The sequence below is a fragment of the Zosterops lateralis genome, assembly GCF_965231275.1.
Source record: "Zosterops lateralis genome assembly, chromosome: 14".
In the NCBI taxonomy this organism is placed as follows: domain Eukaryota; kingdom Metazoa; phylum Chordata; class Aves; order Passeriformes; family Zosteropidae; genus Zosterops; species Zosterops lateralis.
Window position 1 is genome coordinate 16803409 of NC_139774.1, and position 16112 is coordinate 16819520.

Here is a 16112-nt window from a genome sequence, read left to right on the forward strand (position 1 = left end):
TGTGACACCGAGGCACAAAGGCAGGTTTAAACCAGGCCAGCTGAAGTGGCCCAGTCTGACAGTCCCTTATCTAAGGCAGCCCTTCTATTTTTGGCTCTTTTGCTGCTCCGTGTTTTGTCTGTGCCTGTTGTATTTTTTGGCAGCAGTTCTCCAGCATCAACTCCAGCTCCTTTCCTGAAGATGCTGGAGCAGATGACATCCCCCATCTCTGCCCCCTGGGCATTTGGGTGTTCCTAAATCCAGGAATAACCTGCTGGAATTCAAAGTCCTGTGCTCAGAAGGGAAGGCAGTGGCAAGTTTTGAAGCCTCAGTTCTCTGACACAAAGTCCAGGACAGGTAATACCACAAAGCACTCAGAAAATCAGACAAAGCCTCATCAGAAAAAATCTGTTCTTGCATCTCCACCATCTCCATCAACTCCAGCTCGTTTCCTAAAGATGCTGGAGCAGATTACACTCTCCATCTCTGTCCCCTGGGCATTTGGGTGTTCCTAAATCCAGGAATAACGTGCTGGAATTCAAAGTTCTGTGCTCAGAAGGGGAGGCAGTGACAGGTTTTGAAGCCTCAGTTCTCCGGAACAGGCAGTACCACAAAGTGCTCTAAAAATTAGACAAAGTCTCATCACGCAAAATCTGTTCTTGCATCCCCACCATCTCCATCAGCTCCCTCTCCTCTCCTAAAGATGCTGGAGCAGATGACAGCCCCCATCTCTGCCCCCTGGGCATTCGGGTGTTCCTAAATCCAGGAGTAACTGAGAGGATGGAATTCAAAGTCCTGCACTCAGTGGTGAGTTCGGACGCCTCAATTCTCTGACACAAAGCCTGAGGCACAGGCAGTACCAGAACACGCTCAGAAAATCAGACAAAACCTGTCCTTGCATCCCCTCCTTCCCTTTCCTGGTGACACAGGGATCTGCCAGAGCTCCCACAGACCCAGGCATGAGGAGAGAATCATAATTCCTGTTTAACCCAACGTGGTTTTACCATAGCAACTCCCCAAGAAGGAATCAACAGCTCCTGAGCAAACAAACACTTATTAAAGCACCCTCGTGGAATATTTATGCTTTGTTCCCCAAAGCCCAATAAGTGCAGGGCCCTGCCTGGCTCCAGGAGTGGCAGGAGAGCCTTTTTTCCGCTGCCTGGCAAAGTGGAAAAACCATTCTTCAGTTCTGTGTTTATCAGCCTGGCAGCTCCTCACAACGTGACTGGAAGGAGCTGGGAGATGGAATCAGCTCCAGCAGGGAACAGCGTGGCCTCAGGAGTGGGGAAAGGACAATGTCGTGGTTTGAAAGCAAAACGAGTGAGAGGCTCCAAGTCAGAAATATGATTTAATAAGAAGAAATGTAAAAAAGTAAAATAAAATAAAATAAATGCAATAACACAAAATAGAGTCAGAACACAGCCTGAGCAGGGTGGTGGAAGCAGTCCAGGTGAGGGGCTCTTCCTGAAGCAGTGATCCCACAGAAAGGTCTGGGAGCTCTGCTCCTCTGGGAATCCAGTGGCTCAGGGCTGCTTGTCCTGTCCCAAATCCCAGATTCTCTCCAGGTGGGAATGCTTGGCTCCTCCCCCTGGGCATTGGGAGCATCTCCCAATGGGATGAGGAGTCGTGCAGTGGCTCCTTGATGGCCCATTAAACAGAGAGAGCTCCTGGAGGGAGTTCCCTGTGAGTCCTGGGCAAGGCATTGATGGGCCATGAGCAGAAGAGCCCAAAGGAGGGGCTGGGAAAACACTGCCCCACCTGGTTCCAACAGCTCATGGGGATGGGGATGGGATAAATACTGTGTGCACATCCTACACCACAACCCAGGACACCCATCTTCACCAGTTCTCTCTCCCTGCCCTCTCTGTGCCCACTGAGATGTTTTTGTTTTTTCCCCTGGAAATCTCCCACCCCATGTGATGAGTGCAGGGACACTCTGGTGACTGTGGGCAGTGCCAGCAGAGGTGACAGCTCCAGGACTGTGACCCACCTCAGCACAAGGAGTTTCAAACCCCTGCTGGGAATTATTTTTCTAATTTTATAATCTGGCCTCACTCTTCCCCACCCAGAGTCACTTCCCTGCTGCTCCTCTGCCTCTTCTCCCATTCCCCAGGGATAAGGGGAGCTCCCAGCAGCACTGCAGGAATTCCAGGCCTGTTCCAGGTGTTTTTATCCCAGTGCAGAGATGGAGAATTTATTCAATCCCCTGCAGCCACAGTTGGTGACTCCTGGCTCTGGCTCAGCCCCTGCTCCTCCTCCTCCCATACATATTTATGAGCCCAATTATCACTGAACAAGCAGGTCGCTGTGCAAATAAATGATTTTTTAATCTAAATTACCCAGTTTACACATTCCCCCCCCTCCCCAGCTCTGCTGAGCAGAACAGCTGGTGTTTACCAACTCCTCATTACCCATCCAGGCAACACCAGGAGATGCTGCCCAGAGAGGAGCAGCCACCTCTGAGATTTAAAGCTGAGCTTTATCTGAGCTTTATCTCTGCCTCAGTCTCCTCCAGCCCAGTTTGCTCCACTGTGCCACGAAGGAATGATGGAAAAAAAATGTTTGCTGATAGTGATTGTTATTGTTGGGTGCTGTATTTCTGCAGAAAAAGAGTCATTTCCACGAAAATCCAAATTAACTCAGCTCTGTATTTCCATTTATCAGCATTTCCTTCCTCCCCATCCCACCAGAGCTCAGATGATGCAAGGATTATTCCTGTCGTGGTATTTGCACCGTCCAAGAATGAACATATGTGAAAAAAAAAATAAAAAATAAAAATCCAGTCCCTGGTTCTTTCAGGCCTCCAATGGCCCCCTGAGGCATTAAACAAATATGGGATCACCGTGCCAGAGCTGGGAGTGCTGGGGAAGGATTGGAGCACCAAAGCCACAGCAAAGGGATGTGCAGGAAGTATTAAAGGCAAAAAGGATTTTAGAAATCTATGAAAGCAGGCTCCAGAAAGAGCTGAAAAGTTTAGATTTAGCTGAAACTGCAAAGTTTGAAAGTAGGAAATGTTACAACTGTACAGCAAGCAAGGACATGAACCAATAATCTGAGTTTTAGGCTTTAATCTGAGTTTTAGGCTTGGCTGGGATAGATCTGGCTGCAGAGAAATATGTTCAGCAAGATGGTAGAAAGTTTTAAGCTTAATAATGGAATATTGATTACTGTTAATAAAAATCATCCAGGCAAGCACTGCCTGAAGCAGGTGTGTGTGTGCCTTCAGTGATGGTAGAACAATTGTCTGTGAGCTTTGGCAATGTGCTCTTGGCTAGAAAACCTTTAAAATGTTCTGTAACAAAAAGATGTTTGGCTGCTGCTGGTAGACATGACCTGTAACCATCTTTTAATTGTGTAAAACCCTGTTAATATGAGACTGGTGCTCAATAAAGGCTCAAGGAGCTCCTGGCAGAAATCCCATCCCAACTCAGGATGTCCCTGCAGCTCCAGCATCCTCTGGAAAACCTTTAAAATATCCTGAAACAAAGAGACCTTGGGCTGCTGCTGGCAGACATGACCTGTAACCATCCTTTAATTGTGTAAAATCCTGTTAATATGAGACTGGTGCTCAATAAAGGCTCGAGGAACTCCTGGCAGAAATCCCATCCCAACACAGGATATCCCTGCAGCTCCAGCACCCTCTGGAAAACCTTTAAAATATCCTGAAACAAAGAGACCTTGGGCTGCTGCTGGCAGACATGACCTGTAACCATCCTTTAATTGTATAAAACCCCATTAATATGCGACTGGTGCTGCAATAAAGACTCGAGGAATTCCTGGCATTAATCCCATCCCAACTCAGAATGTCCCTGCAGCTCCAGCACCCTCTGGAAAGCCCTGGGATGGAAGGAGCAGCTCTGAGCACCTCGTGCTGCTGCACGTGGCTCCCACCAGGACCATTTCCAGCCTGTCTGGCTGCAGGGGAGGAAGGAAAACTCCTGGGCATGGAGCAGGAGGTCACATGAGGCTGGGCCAGGAGTCACGAGCCAGGGCACACCTGGTGTCGGAGGAGATTTGATCCAGCCCTTCCCTTTCCCCTATTTCTGCCTTTCTGGAGGAGGAGGAGGAGGCTGGGGTTTGTCACCCTGAATTTTCTTGCTTTTGAATGTTTGAATCTTTGCATCCTAATTCTCACACAGTTTACTCATGTAAATTATGTGTATTTTTAGAATTTATCAATGTGTTTTGCATAGTTCTCCTCTGCGAGGAAGAATTGATTGATGGTCATGGTGACCAACGAAATCATGAGGTCAAAACCTTTTTTTAGCCAATCTTTGGCTTTTGTACAAAGTGTCTATGAGTTGATGGAGTCAGAAAATAAAGAAGTTTTTCCATGTCTGAGCTGCTGCTGCCTGCTGTGAAACAGCACCCACAGGGGTCGATGCCTTCTGCAGGATAATCCCTGTGCTCCCACCTTCCTTCTTGTGGGAAATGGATTTGGGAAGAGTTTTCAAAGCTTGACAGGAGGCTGGTATTGTCTCACCCTTCACATGAGACTGAAAATGGAATAAAAGTTTTTAAAACTCTTCTCAGTTTCCCCATCTCTGGGTCAGAAAAGGGGATAATCCAACACTTTCTCTGCCTGGAGCCTGGCCAGGCTCTGCAGCCCTGCACATCATCCTTTTGTGTCCCAAAAAAATGCCCCAGGAGTGAAAGAAAACATCCCCATCCTGGGCAGGGTGGAGGGTGACAGGAGCTCCAGCAGCTGAGCCACCACCTCTGCCACAAAATCCCTGAATTCCTCTGCCCACAAAGCTGGTGGCTGGAGGGATGAAATATCCTCATCCTTCCCTGGGCACCGACCCAGGACTTGGTACACACCAACAACAGCTTTAAATTTCTTTGTATTATTAATTTTAATTATCCCTGGCCACCCTGAGCTCTCACCCCTCTGCATCACAACATGTGGGAGAGGGCAGGCAGAGGAGGGAGAGGAAAAATGACATTTTATAGGATGCTCCCAAAGGAAGAAGACTTTTTTTTCCCCCTGCAGGCACCACAGATTTGTTTTGCTGTGATTTTAGGAGGACACACGAGGTTTCAAAGCAGCTCCAGAGTCTCTGGAGATCAGAACTTCTCTGTTGGAGTTAGGGCAGCTCAGACACTGAGCTCGTGTGTTTAAACAAAACTTTCAGGGCTTGTAGAGCCACCCCAGCTTCATCCACAGCCTGATTTCCAATTGTCCATCTCCCTCCTGGCACAAAAATGTGAAATTGTGCTTTTCCCCCATGTGTGAGAAGATCCAGAGGATGTAAAGTGGATGGAATGGTCCTTAAAAACCATTTAGATCAAAATAAAAATATGAATTGACTGAAAAACTGCAGAAAATATCCTGAGATGAGGTTTTGGGGAGCCCTGGGCTGGCTGGGTTTCAGCCAGGATGAAGATTTCCCTCCTCTGAGCCTGGTTTCTATTTGTCCATCTCCCTCCAGGCACAAAGATGTGAAATTGTGCTTTTCCCCCATGTGTGAGAAGATCCAGAGGATCTAAAGTGGATGGAATTGTCCTTAAAGACCATCCAGACCAAAACAAAAATGCAAATTGGCTTAAAAACTGCAGAAAATCACCTGCACTGAGATGAGGTTTTGGGGAGCCCTGGGCTGGCTGGTTTCAGGCAGGGTTAAGATTTCCCTCCTCTGGGTCTGGTTTCCAATTGTCCATCTCCCTCCTGGCACAAAGATGTGACACACTGCTTTTCCCTGTTGCTTTTCCCCCATGTGTGAAAACATCCAGAGGATGTAAAGTGGATGGAATGGTCCTTAAAGACCATTTGGACCAAAACAAAAATGTGAATTGACTGAAAAACTGCAGAAAATCTCCTGCCCTGGTGTGATGAGCACCAACCACCTGCACTGAGATCAGATTTTGGGGAGGCAGCAGGGCAGGAGCTCTCGGTAAACAAGAGTAAATAATCATCGCCCCGGTGACAAACGCCTCGGAGGGATTGCGAGGGGAAGCTGAACTCGGGCGTTTTGCAGCCAGCAGGGCAGGAAATAAAATATTTCTGCGTTTAACCCTCCCGGGCAGGGAGGTGGAGGAATGGGGTGCAGGGTCTGTGGAGCCCCAGATGGTCGCTGGTTGTCAAAGCAAAAGGATCAGACGGGAAAATCTCTTATTCTTCCCTGTTCTCCGGCTGGAGGGAGAGCCCAGCTCGGGCTGAGAGAAAAATGAGCATTTATTGCTCTCTGGTGGCGAGATGGGCTGAGCAGCTTGAGCTGCACATTCCTGCCCTGAGCCCTGGAGAACAACTCAGGCTGGAAAATCCTTCTAAGATCACTGAGCCCGACCATTCCCCCACCCCCAAACCGTGTCCCCAGATGCCACATCTGGAAAATCCCTCCAGGATCACTGAGCCCGACAATTCCCCCACCCCTAAACCGTGTCCCCAAATGCCACATCTGGGTTTAGGCACCTCCAGGGCTGGGGACCCGGTTCCAGGGCTCTTTTCCTGTGCCCCAGAGGTTGGATGGCAGGGTTGGGTGAGGGTGGGCTCTGCCTCCCCCTGAGCAGTTTTATTTCTGTCCCCACATGAGGCTGGACCAGCCCCTTTTTTAATTCCTCCTCCCCTCTCTAATTCTGTGTCTCTCACTGCCAAAATTTTTGGTGGTGCCTCTTACAGGAGAGGGGTTTGGCAGAGGTGTCACAATGGAGCACACAAAGATAAAAACCAGGTACAAATGAAGGAGTGGCTGTTTCAAACACGTTTGGGTCTTGGGGCTGAGCTGCTCCAGGTGTGGGGCAGCTGTGGGGACAGCATTTCCCAGCCCCCATCCTGGCCAGGGCATTCCTGAACCCCCCCCCCAGGAGCTCAGCCCTGCTGCATCCCCAGCTCCAGCACCACTGCTGGGGCCTCATCCTGCCCTGGCTGTGCCACTTCTGCTCTGGGGCACAGCTCTGCTCCTAAAAAACTCAAGGGCAGGGTCCCAAGGGCTTGGGATGAGGAGGCCAAACCCTTCCAGCTCCTCAGGACATGGTGCAGAACCTCTCCTGGGGTGAAGAGCCCAAACACTTCCAGCTCCTCTGGGCTTGGTGCAGGATCTCTCCTGGTTCTGGAGAACACAAGGACCTTGCACGGTGCTGCTGGATGGCTCCTGCTGGTGTCCTCAGGGTGATCACACCACCTGGCCACCTTCTCTCAGCCACCAGGGTCACTTCAGGGCAAATCCTTCCAGCATCCAGCTCCTCAGGATGTGGTACAGAACCTCTCCTGGGATGAGGAGCCCAAACCCTTCTAGCTCCTCTGGGCTTGGTGCAGGATCTCTCCTGGTCTTGGAGAGCACACGGACCTTGCTCCTGGATGGCTCCCACTGGTGTCCCCAAGGTCCAGATGGGTCACACCATGTGGCCTTCTCACCCACCAGGGCCACTTCAGGGCAAACCCTTCCAGCTCCTCAGAACATGACACGGGATCTCTCCTGGGACGAGGAGCCCAAACCTTTCCAGCTCCTCAGGACATGGTGCAGGACCTCTCCTGGGCTGATTCTGGCGATCACACGGACCTTGCTGCTGGATGGCTCCCAACGGTGCCTCCAGGGTCCAGATGGGTCACACTACGTGGCCACCCTCTCTCAGCCACCAGGGCCACTTCAGGGCAAACCCTTCCAGCTCCTCAGGACGTGGTGCAGAACCTCTCCTGGCATGAGGAGCCCAAACCCTTGCAGCTCCTCAGGACGTGGTGCAGGACCTCTCCTGGGCTGGTTCTGGAGAGCACATGAACGTTGTGCTGGATGGCTCCTGCTGGTGTCCCCAGGGTGGTCACACCACGTGGCCACCCTCGCTCAGCCACCGGGGCCGGTGGGTGGCACAGCCTGGCGTGCCCTCAGGTCCCCCTGGGGCTGTGGGGATGGCAGCCAGCTTGGCACGGAGTAGGGCCTGCAGCTCCTGGTCCCCCAGCTCGGTGGCTGCAGCCAAGGCCAGCAGGAAGTAGGTGGCTGCATCCTGTTCATCCTGAGCAGAAAGCACAGGGGACAGGCGTTAGGAAGGGGCTCCACTGGAGGTGACGGGGCAGGAGCTCCATCACTTGGGGGGTTCCAGGCAACACCCGAGGACACCTGATTTCACTGGGATGGTGCTGAGTGCCAGCACTTCTCTCCAAATCACCTTCCAAACCAGAAGATGTGACCTCCACCCCCAGCTCTCCATCCAAACCACAGAAACACGGCTCCTTTCTCACCTGCAGCTTGTGCAGAGCCAGGTTCCCCAGGTGCAGGTAGACCTTGCAGTAGTACAGGGCCTCTGCTGGGCTCTGCAGCACGGGGGGACGCATGGCCAGGGTCTTCAGGTAGCAATCCTCGGCCATCTCGTGCATCTGCAGCAGCTCATAGGCCGTGGCCAGGCGGTGGAAGGCCACCAGCTCCTGCAGCTGGTCCCCTGGAAAAGAGAGGGGAGAATCAAACAGATCCTGCAGCTGGTCCCCTGGAAAAGAGAGGGGAGAATCAAACAGATCCTGCAGCTGATTCCCTGGAAAAGAGAGGGGAGAATCAAACAGATCCTGCAGCTGGTCCCCTGGAAAAGAGCAGTGGGATCAACCAGATCCTGCCATTTATCCCCTAGAAAAGAGAGAGGTGGGATCAACCAGCTCCTGTAGCTGGTCCCCTGGAAAAGAGAGGGGAGAATCAAACAGATCCTGCCATTTATCCCCTAGAAAAGAGAGAAGTGGGATCAACCAGATCCTGCAGCGGATCCCCTGGAAAAGAAAGGGAGGAATCAACCAGATCCTGCCATGGATCTCCTGGAAAAGAGAGAGGTGGGATCAGCCAGATCCTGCAGCTGATCCCCTGGAAAAGAGAGGGGTGGGATCAAACAGATCCTGCCATGGATCTCTGTATAAATTCACTCTCCTGCCTTCCTCCCGGGGGCTTTAGCCAGCTCAGTTATTAGGAGGATTTGGAGAGAATTATACCAAGGACGAGGTGAGATATCTCAGAAGAGGCCCTTTCCCCGGGACCTTTGTCCCAGGTGTTTATTCTTCGAAATTCCAGGGGGGAAAGAGAGAGAACAAAGGAAGGGGAGACAATTTACAGCCTTCTGGTCAAAAAAAGATAGCTAGACCACAGCCAGTAAAGACAAAGAAAAAAAGTAAGAGTCACTTTAAGTAGTAAGAGACTCCAAGAAGTCAAAAAAAAGAAACCATTTCCCTAAAAAATTACAACAGATCTCCTGGAAAAGAGAGAGGTGGGATCAGCCAGATCCTGCAGCTGATTCCCTGGAAAAGAAAGGGGTGGAATCAACCAGATCCTGCCATGGATATCCTGGAAAAGAAAGGGGTGGAATCAACCAGGTCCTACAATGGATCTCCTGGAAAAGAGAGGGGTGGAATCAACCATCTCCTGCCATGAATCTCCTGGAAAAGTTGCTGATCCAGCTCAATCCATGCCCAGCCCTGCTGAGCCACTTTGGATGCATTTTCTCAGCTCTCTGAGGGCATGGATGTTTTCTCCAAGAGAAAACAGAGCCCTGGGCAGAGATGTTGATGCCACAGCTGGACAGGAGTATCATTCAGCCAGGGGATTTTTTTTGGGTGCTGGAAGGGGCTGTTACAAGACTGGCCCCATCCCAGACATTTAATCTGGCATTTTGCCACTCCAAACTATTTCTGTGATGGGAAGGGGTGAGGTTTTGAGCAGAACCAGAGAGGAACTGCTCAGTCCTGTGCTGTCACCAGATTTCCTGTGCTCTGGGGTACCCAAACCCCTCTGCTGTCACACAGCTGAAACAAAAAATAAAAATAAAAATAAAAAAAAAGGGAAGTGGCCTTAAAAAGATGTCATGACTTTGGGTAAGAACAGTGTTAGGAAAGCAGGAGATCCTCTTTTCACAGGGATATCAAGATTCAGTGCTTCCCAATGCCCTGGGGGTGAAAAATCACCCCCTGACCAATAACTCCCAGGAAGTTTTGGGTGTAAATCACTCACCGACCCTGAGGCTGAGCCTGGCCGCCAGCGTGGCAAACTCCAGAGCCTTCTCGTAGCCCTGCAGGCTGATCTGCAGCTCCGCCAGTTTATTGAACAGCCTCAGCTCTGTCTGCGTGGCCTTGAGCTTCCTGGCCAAGGGCACAGCACCTCCCTGAGGAGAGAGAATGGCCAGGTCAGGGTGGTCCTGGAGGGATCAGCACTGCCCGAGAGGGGATGGCCACTGCAGGTTTAGGTTTTAGTCCTTTATTTCCCTTGAAAATGAGTTTTAAATCCCAAAGAACAGTTCTCAAAGCCTGAGCCTCACATCTCTGCCCTGCCTTGGAATTCTGACTGGGTGTACCCAGCAGTGACCAGCTCACACTTAACACCACCGGGATTTATAATAGAAGGAGCCCATTCCCAATCCCAAATTATCTCTTTTTTTTGCAAAAAGGTGTTTTTTGCACACCAAAAGATCTCTTTTTTGCCAAAAGTTTTTTTTTTCAAAACAAAAAATCTCTTTTTGGCAAAAAGGTTTTTGGCAAACCAAATGATCCCTTTTTTGCAAAGAGGTTTTTTTTGCAAAGCCAAAGATCGCTTTTTTTGCAAAGAGGTTTTTTTTGCAAACCCAAAGATCTCCTTTTTTGCAAAAAATTTTTTTTTTCAAACCAAAAGATCTCTTTTTTTCAAAGAAGTTTTTTTTGCAAACCTGTGCTGCAGCCCTCCCACCCTGGCACCCTGAGGGTCACCCCACCCCTCTCCACCCTCCATCCTCTTGGCCTGCCCTGGGGCACGGGCACAGAAATGCCCAGAAATGTTCCATACCCTGTAAAACTCCACTGCTCGGGCCCTGTTCCGGCTGCCATTGAAGAAGGTGTCACCTGCTTTCTCATAGAGATCCATGGCCAAGGACGGGTTGTCCCCTCTCAGAGCAGTCTGGATCGCTGCCTGCAAAGGGAAGAGGGCCTGGAGTGACATTTGGGAAGGTAAGACATCAGTGTGATTAAATAAACCCCCAAATTTTAGGAGCTGCTCTTCTGCTTTGCTGAAAAAATAAATGCTGGAGATGGAGAGATGCCAGGAGTCTTCACTTCCCTGGCACTTACCCTTTATATTTATGGATATTTCAATGGGAAATGGTCACTTGGCACCTCCAGCTTCCTTTGGCACTCCTGCATCACTTTCTGACTCGATGAATTCACTGATTTTTCACCCCCAAATCCTCTAAACTCAATGGATGGAAAGCAAGAGGGGAAATTCAGTGCCCTGAGGGGGTAAGGCAAGAGCTCCTCCTTCCAGCAGGAGATTTGCAGTGCTCAGAACTTTCCCTTCCAGCTTTTCCAGCCCCAAATGGGGTGTGATGGGGCAGCTCCAGCCACCTCCTCCATACCTGGAAGTACATTTCCACCAGCTCATCCTCCTGGAGGAGGTAATAGAGTTTTCCTGCCTGCAGCCAGGCCTCTGCTGCCCTGGCAGCCTCCTCCAGGTCGATGAAGATCCTCAGGCTCTGCTTGGTGCAGTCCAGGGATTGTCTCCAAGCCCTGTGATGGCAAAAAGCCACTTCAGAGGAGTGACAGGATGCTCTCAGCTGTCCCCAAGCCACCTCCCCATGGCACTGACCCCCCTGCCCTCTCCTCCTGTAGTCACCAAAGGTTGGGGACAAAAGGATGTTCTCAGCTCTGAGCAATGTGTAGGACCATGGGAGTCTCCATGCTTTAATGCTCAGGATGGTCATTTAATGGTCATTTAATTTAATGGTCATTTGGACACCTCAGGACAATCCAGAACACCAATGGTCCCACTCAGGCTGCTCCTCACCCCTGTGTGATAAAGAGGAGTCCATCCAGGTCACCTACAAACCCAATTTTCCTCCCCAAACCGAGTCCCAAAGTCGCTCCCAGCTCCACATGGGATCACAGGCAGGGAATATTTGCACTTACACCTCCCAGACAGCACCTGGCAGCCAAACCCACACCTCAGCCTGGTGTTTGTCCCTTGTGCAGCCATGGAGAGATCTCTGGTTAAATGTCCAAGCCCCTTTTCCAGCCCCTGGAGGACACGGGGACAGGCAGTGGGATGTTCCAGAGGGTTGGACACAGAGTCAGCTGTGGGGAGGGCAGAGCCAGCAGTGCCCAGGGCAGTTTGTTTGTTTGTTTGTTTGTTTGTTTGTTTGCTTGGTGTCTCTGCTGTCCTGGGAGCCCAGGGGTGCTTTGTGATCCTAAATAGCACCTAAATCCACATGACAGGCCTGAAATACCTTCCCTCTGCTCTCAGTGTGGCCTGGCTGGGGAGGTGAACACCCCAGCTGGGGACAGCCCTGTCCCTTTGTCCTTCTGGGACACGGGAACTGGCTCTGCCCTCTCTGACCTGATTGTCTTCAAGGTCTGTGGGCTGTCCCAGCTCCTTCCCTCCTCTCCTGCCCGATCTGATCAGTCCCAGGCAGGTGTCACATTAAAGGGGAGCTGACACTGAGTTCAAGTGGCTCTGAAGTCCCCCCCTGGGGACAATGTCACAGCAGATACAGGAAGGGCAGCCTTGGCAGCTGGAGGCAGAGCCCAAAGAGCAGATAAGGAGCCTGTTCTGACTGGGGAGTGGTGATTCATCATTGGGATGAGCTTCCAAAGGAAGCAATGAGTTCCCTGTCACTGGGTCCACTCTGCTGAAGGCTGGATGTGTCCTGGAAACCTGTTTGGCCACACTCCAGCTCTGTCTGGGACAACCTTTGCCCAGCTCTGGTTGACATTGAGCTGCTCCCTCTCAGAGCACAGGGACAGCTCATAAATCTCAGCACCAGAACCGTGGGGCAGATGGAGCCACCACACCCCTTCCCACCTTGCTCAGGGGACACCCCAGCAAAGCCACAGCACCCTGAGAGCATCCCACAGCCACTCACCCAGGTGTGCCCAAAGCCTGGTAGAGCTGGCTGAGGGCCTGCCTGGCACTGCCCTCCAGCTCCCTGTCCTGCAGCCGCCGTGCCAGGGACGCCCAGTGCTCGTGGTAGGTGATGCAGGACTGCAAATCGGGGCACACTCTGCTGTAGAAATGGCACAGACACTCCGTGACCTGCAGCTGACCTGTGTGACACGGGGAAGGGACAGAGACAGGTCAAGGGAGAGCACAGACACCCCATGATGTGCAGATGACCTCTGTGACATGGGGAAGGGGACAAGGACAGATCAGGGGACAGCACAGACACTCCATGATGTGCAGCTGACCTGTGTGACATGGCACAAGGACAGATCAGGGGACAGCATTGGGCACCTGGAAGGGTGGAACCCAGCCCTGCTCCCCTCCATACTCACTCCTCAGGTTCTGCCACTTCAGGGCAAACCCCAGCGCCAGTTCGTAGCAGAGTTTGGCATCTTCCATCCTCTGCCTGTCCAGCATGGCCTGTGCCAGCCACAGCAGCACCTGTGCCAGCTCCGTGTCCATCTCCTGCTGTCCCTGGAGCTCCGAGTAGAGCCGGGCTGCCCACACCAGGTACAGCTCAGCCAGCTGGGCTGCCCCGCACGAGAGGCTCAGCTGGCCCAGGTTAGCCAAGGACACCGCCTGGTTCCTCCTGCTGCCCGTCTCCTTGGCCTTGTGCAGGGCCCTCAGGAAGTGCTCTGCAGCCTGCTGGACGTGTCCCTGTCCCCTGAGGGCCATGGCCAGCAGGTTGTGCACGGCCCCTCTCTGAGTCTCGCTGGCCGTGCCGCGCAGGGAGCGCCGCAGCCACCCCAGGATGTCCCTGGCCAGCCCCGGCTGCTGCTGCACCAGGTACACCCACCCCAGGCACAGAGAGGACTCAAAAGCCTCCTCCTCCCCCAGCAGCCTGCCCAGGGCTGCAGCTCTGGCTGCGTAGCGGGCTGCCCCACCCAGGTGTGCCCCGTGCTGCAGGTACACCCTGGACAGGACGGCGCACAGAGTCCTCTGCACGGGCACGGCCCTGCTCTCGCTGCAGAACTGCAGAGCTTGCTTCAGGTACGGACAAGCCAGGGCTGGGATGCTGCTCCTGTCCAGCTGCTTCCCCAGGAGTTTGGAAGAGTTTTGGAGGATGAAGCCAGCCCTCCAAATGGGGCTTGGTGTCCCCTTGGCGCCGCTGGGAGTGAAGGACCTGACGGAGGCCAGCGCCAGGTTTGGAAGGCACTTCTTGTCATAGAGGTAGCCCAAGGTGGCAGCGGCATCCAGGGGCCCAGCACGGGTGGCTGGGCTGAGCCAGGGGGTGCTGAGGCACTGGAGATGCTCCAGGAAGGGCAGCACCTCCTCGGTCCTGCCCAGCTGCAGGAGGAGCTTGGCAATGAGGAAGCAGATCCGTGCCTCCAGAGGAGCGTTGCCCACAGCAATAGATTCCCTCAGGACATAAGTGAGGAGCTCCAGCTCACTCTCTGAGCTGAAGGAGCGGCCAGGAAGGCACACGAGCAAGGTCAGGGTCTTCCCCAGCAGGGAGGAGAACTTGTGCTTCATGTTCTGCTTCAGGTAGATGGAGGAGAGGCTGATGTGCAGCGCTGCCAGCAGGGGCAGGTCCCCAAAGCCCCTGTCCAGGGCACTCAGGGCTTCCTCAAAGTACACCCGGGCCTGGGAGAACTTCACCTTTTTCATGCAGAGCTTTCCCAAGAGGAAACAGAGCCTGACGTGAGCCCAAACTGAGCGAGTCCTCTTGGCCCAGTTCCGGGAGGTCTCGAGGTACAGGACCAGCTCATCCTCGTCAGAGAAACCATAAAAGGTGGAGTGGAGGAAGGAAAAGCTGAGGTCGTAAAAGCTTTGAAAACTGGGCACGAAACTGTCTTGGTTGAGGAAGGTCAAAATGGGGTCAAAGACATCAGCGTCCTCCATGTGTCCAGCATTGAGGTCGATGAAGAATTTGGGATAATCCAAATCATCCAGCTTGTCCAGGAGAACGTCTTCCAGTGTTGTAGGGGCTGTTTCACTGCCTGGGCTGGACAGCTCTGAGGTGCTGCTGGTGGCCCAGTCATTGATCTCCTCCCAAGACTGGAGCACTTGGATTTCTTTACTGCCATGGAGAGCAGCCTCTGGAAGGGATAGGGAAACCATAAAGGGATCAGGAAGGATTTTTTCCATGTAGCAGCCCCTGGAAATCTCCAAGGGCAGGTTGGACAGGGCTTGGAGAAACCTGGGCTGGTGGAAGGTGTCCCTGGGCTGGTGGAAGGTGTCCCTGCCCATGGCACGGGCTGGATGACCTTTAAGGTTCCTCTCAACCCAAACCATTCTCTGATGTTTTCTCACATCCAAATTCACTCTCAGAATTAATCACCAAAGCCTCCCTCTCTGTCCCCTCCTCGTACTCACCCGGTGGCACTTGTGGGAACACGGCTGTGGGCTCAAAACCAGCTGTGCAGAGACAAACAGAAAACAAAACCCCACATCTTTGGTTGGTGTCAACGTGCAGAAATCAGCTGAAGTCCCAAAGCCACCCAAGGCAGAACAGCAGAACTGAGAGCCCCCAAAAACCCTGATCCTTCTGCAGGCTGGGCTCGGGGGAGAGCAGCATCTGCCAGGGTGAACCCCAGCTCAGGAGCTGCCCTGGGAGCAGAGAAGGTCCCCACAACCCCCAGCATGGCAGGGTCACCTCCTGAGGACACCTCCAACCTCCCTCACCAGGCTGAGCTCAGGTTTGGTGCTGCCTCCGCCCCAAAATTCACCTCCATTGCACTCCCCTGACCCTGGGGCTCTCCAGGCACTGCTTTGCTCTCCACAGGGATCCAGGGGCTGGGATACAGGGAGAGGGGACACTCACCCAGCCTGTACACAGAGGTGATGTCAGTGTGAGCCAGGTCCCCCAGGAGGGTGACAAAGTGCTGCTCGTCACCATTGCAGGGCAGCTGCAGGACTGGGGACTTCTCCTCTTCACTCAGAAACACAAAGCCCTTTCCCCTGGGGTGGGGCAGGAGAAAAAATTAGTGTGACCCCAGCCCTTGGCACTGTAGCTGGCCTGTGGGGTGGGGTGGGATGGGATCAGTGGGATGGGATCAGTGGGATGGGATGGGATCAGTGGGATGGGGTGGGATGGGATATTTTCCCATCCATTCTCTTCCTCCCACCACAGAAGTTCTGTTGCAGATGAACGCAGGATTTTGGACACCTTCCCCATCCAGATTTCTCCACAAAGGAACAGAAAGGTACCAGAGAAAAGGACCAATTGGTCTTTTTTTGAAATTGGAAGCCACAGGATACCACCTGATCTGCTCTGTCCCTTCTGGAGCCTCAGAGAAAAGTGCTACAACTCCCCTTGAGTGACTCTGA

At 52.7% G+C, this 16112-nt stretch overlaps 1 protein-coding gene across 7 annotated transcripts in view; it reads right to left on the bottom strand.

The window, feature by feature from the left end:
* The window catches only part of SH3TC2 (SH3 domain and tetratricopeptide repeats 2), a 317636-nt gene that overhangs the window by 288274 nt on the left and 13250 nt on the right, over positions 1–16112 (bottom strand). For 3 of the 7 annotated variants that reach the window (XM_083872085.1, XM_083872090.1, XM_083872089.1), the window contains exons 11-19: positions 15607–15743; positions 15159–15200; positions 13175–14881; positions 12766–12946; positions 11263–11413; positions 10698–10820; positions 9894–10044; positions 8153–8349; positions 7475–7926 (exon numbers count right to left, since the gene is read on the bottom strand). In XM_083872085.1, coding sequence (XP_083728211.1) covers positions 7735–7926; positions 8153–8349; positions 9894–10044; positions 10698–10820; positions 11263–11413; positions 12766–12946; positions 13175–14881; positions 15159–15200; positions 15607–15743 — 2881 coding nt within the window. In that variant the 3' untranslated portion in view covers positions 7475–7734. Of the gene's footprint in view, positions 1–7333; positions 7446–7474; positions 7927–8152; positions 8350–9893; positions 10045–10697; positions 10821–11262; positions 11414–12765; positions 12947–13174; positions 14882–15158; positions 15201–15606; positions 15744–16112 lie in introns of those variants that run through there. The other 4 variants (XM_083872087.1, XM_083872088.1, XM_083872086.1 and 1 more) reach the window with 4 other exon arrangements.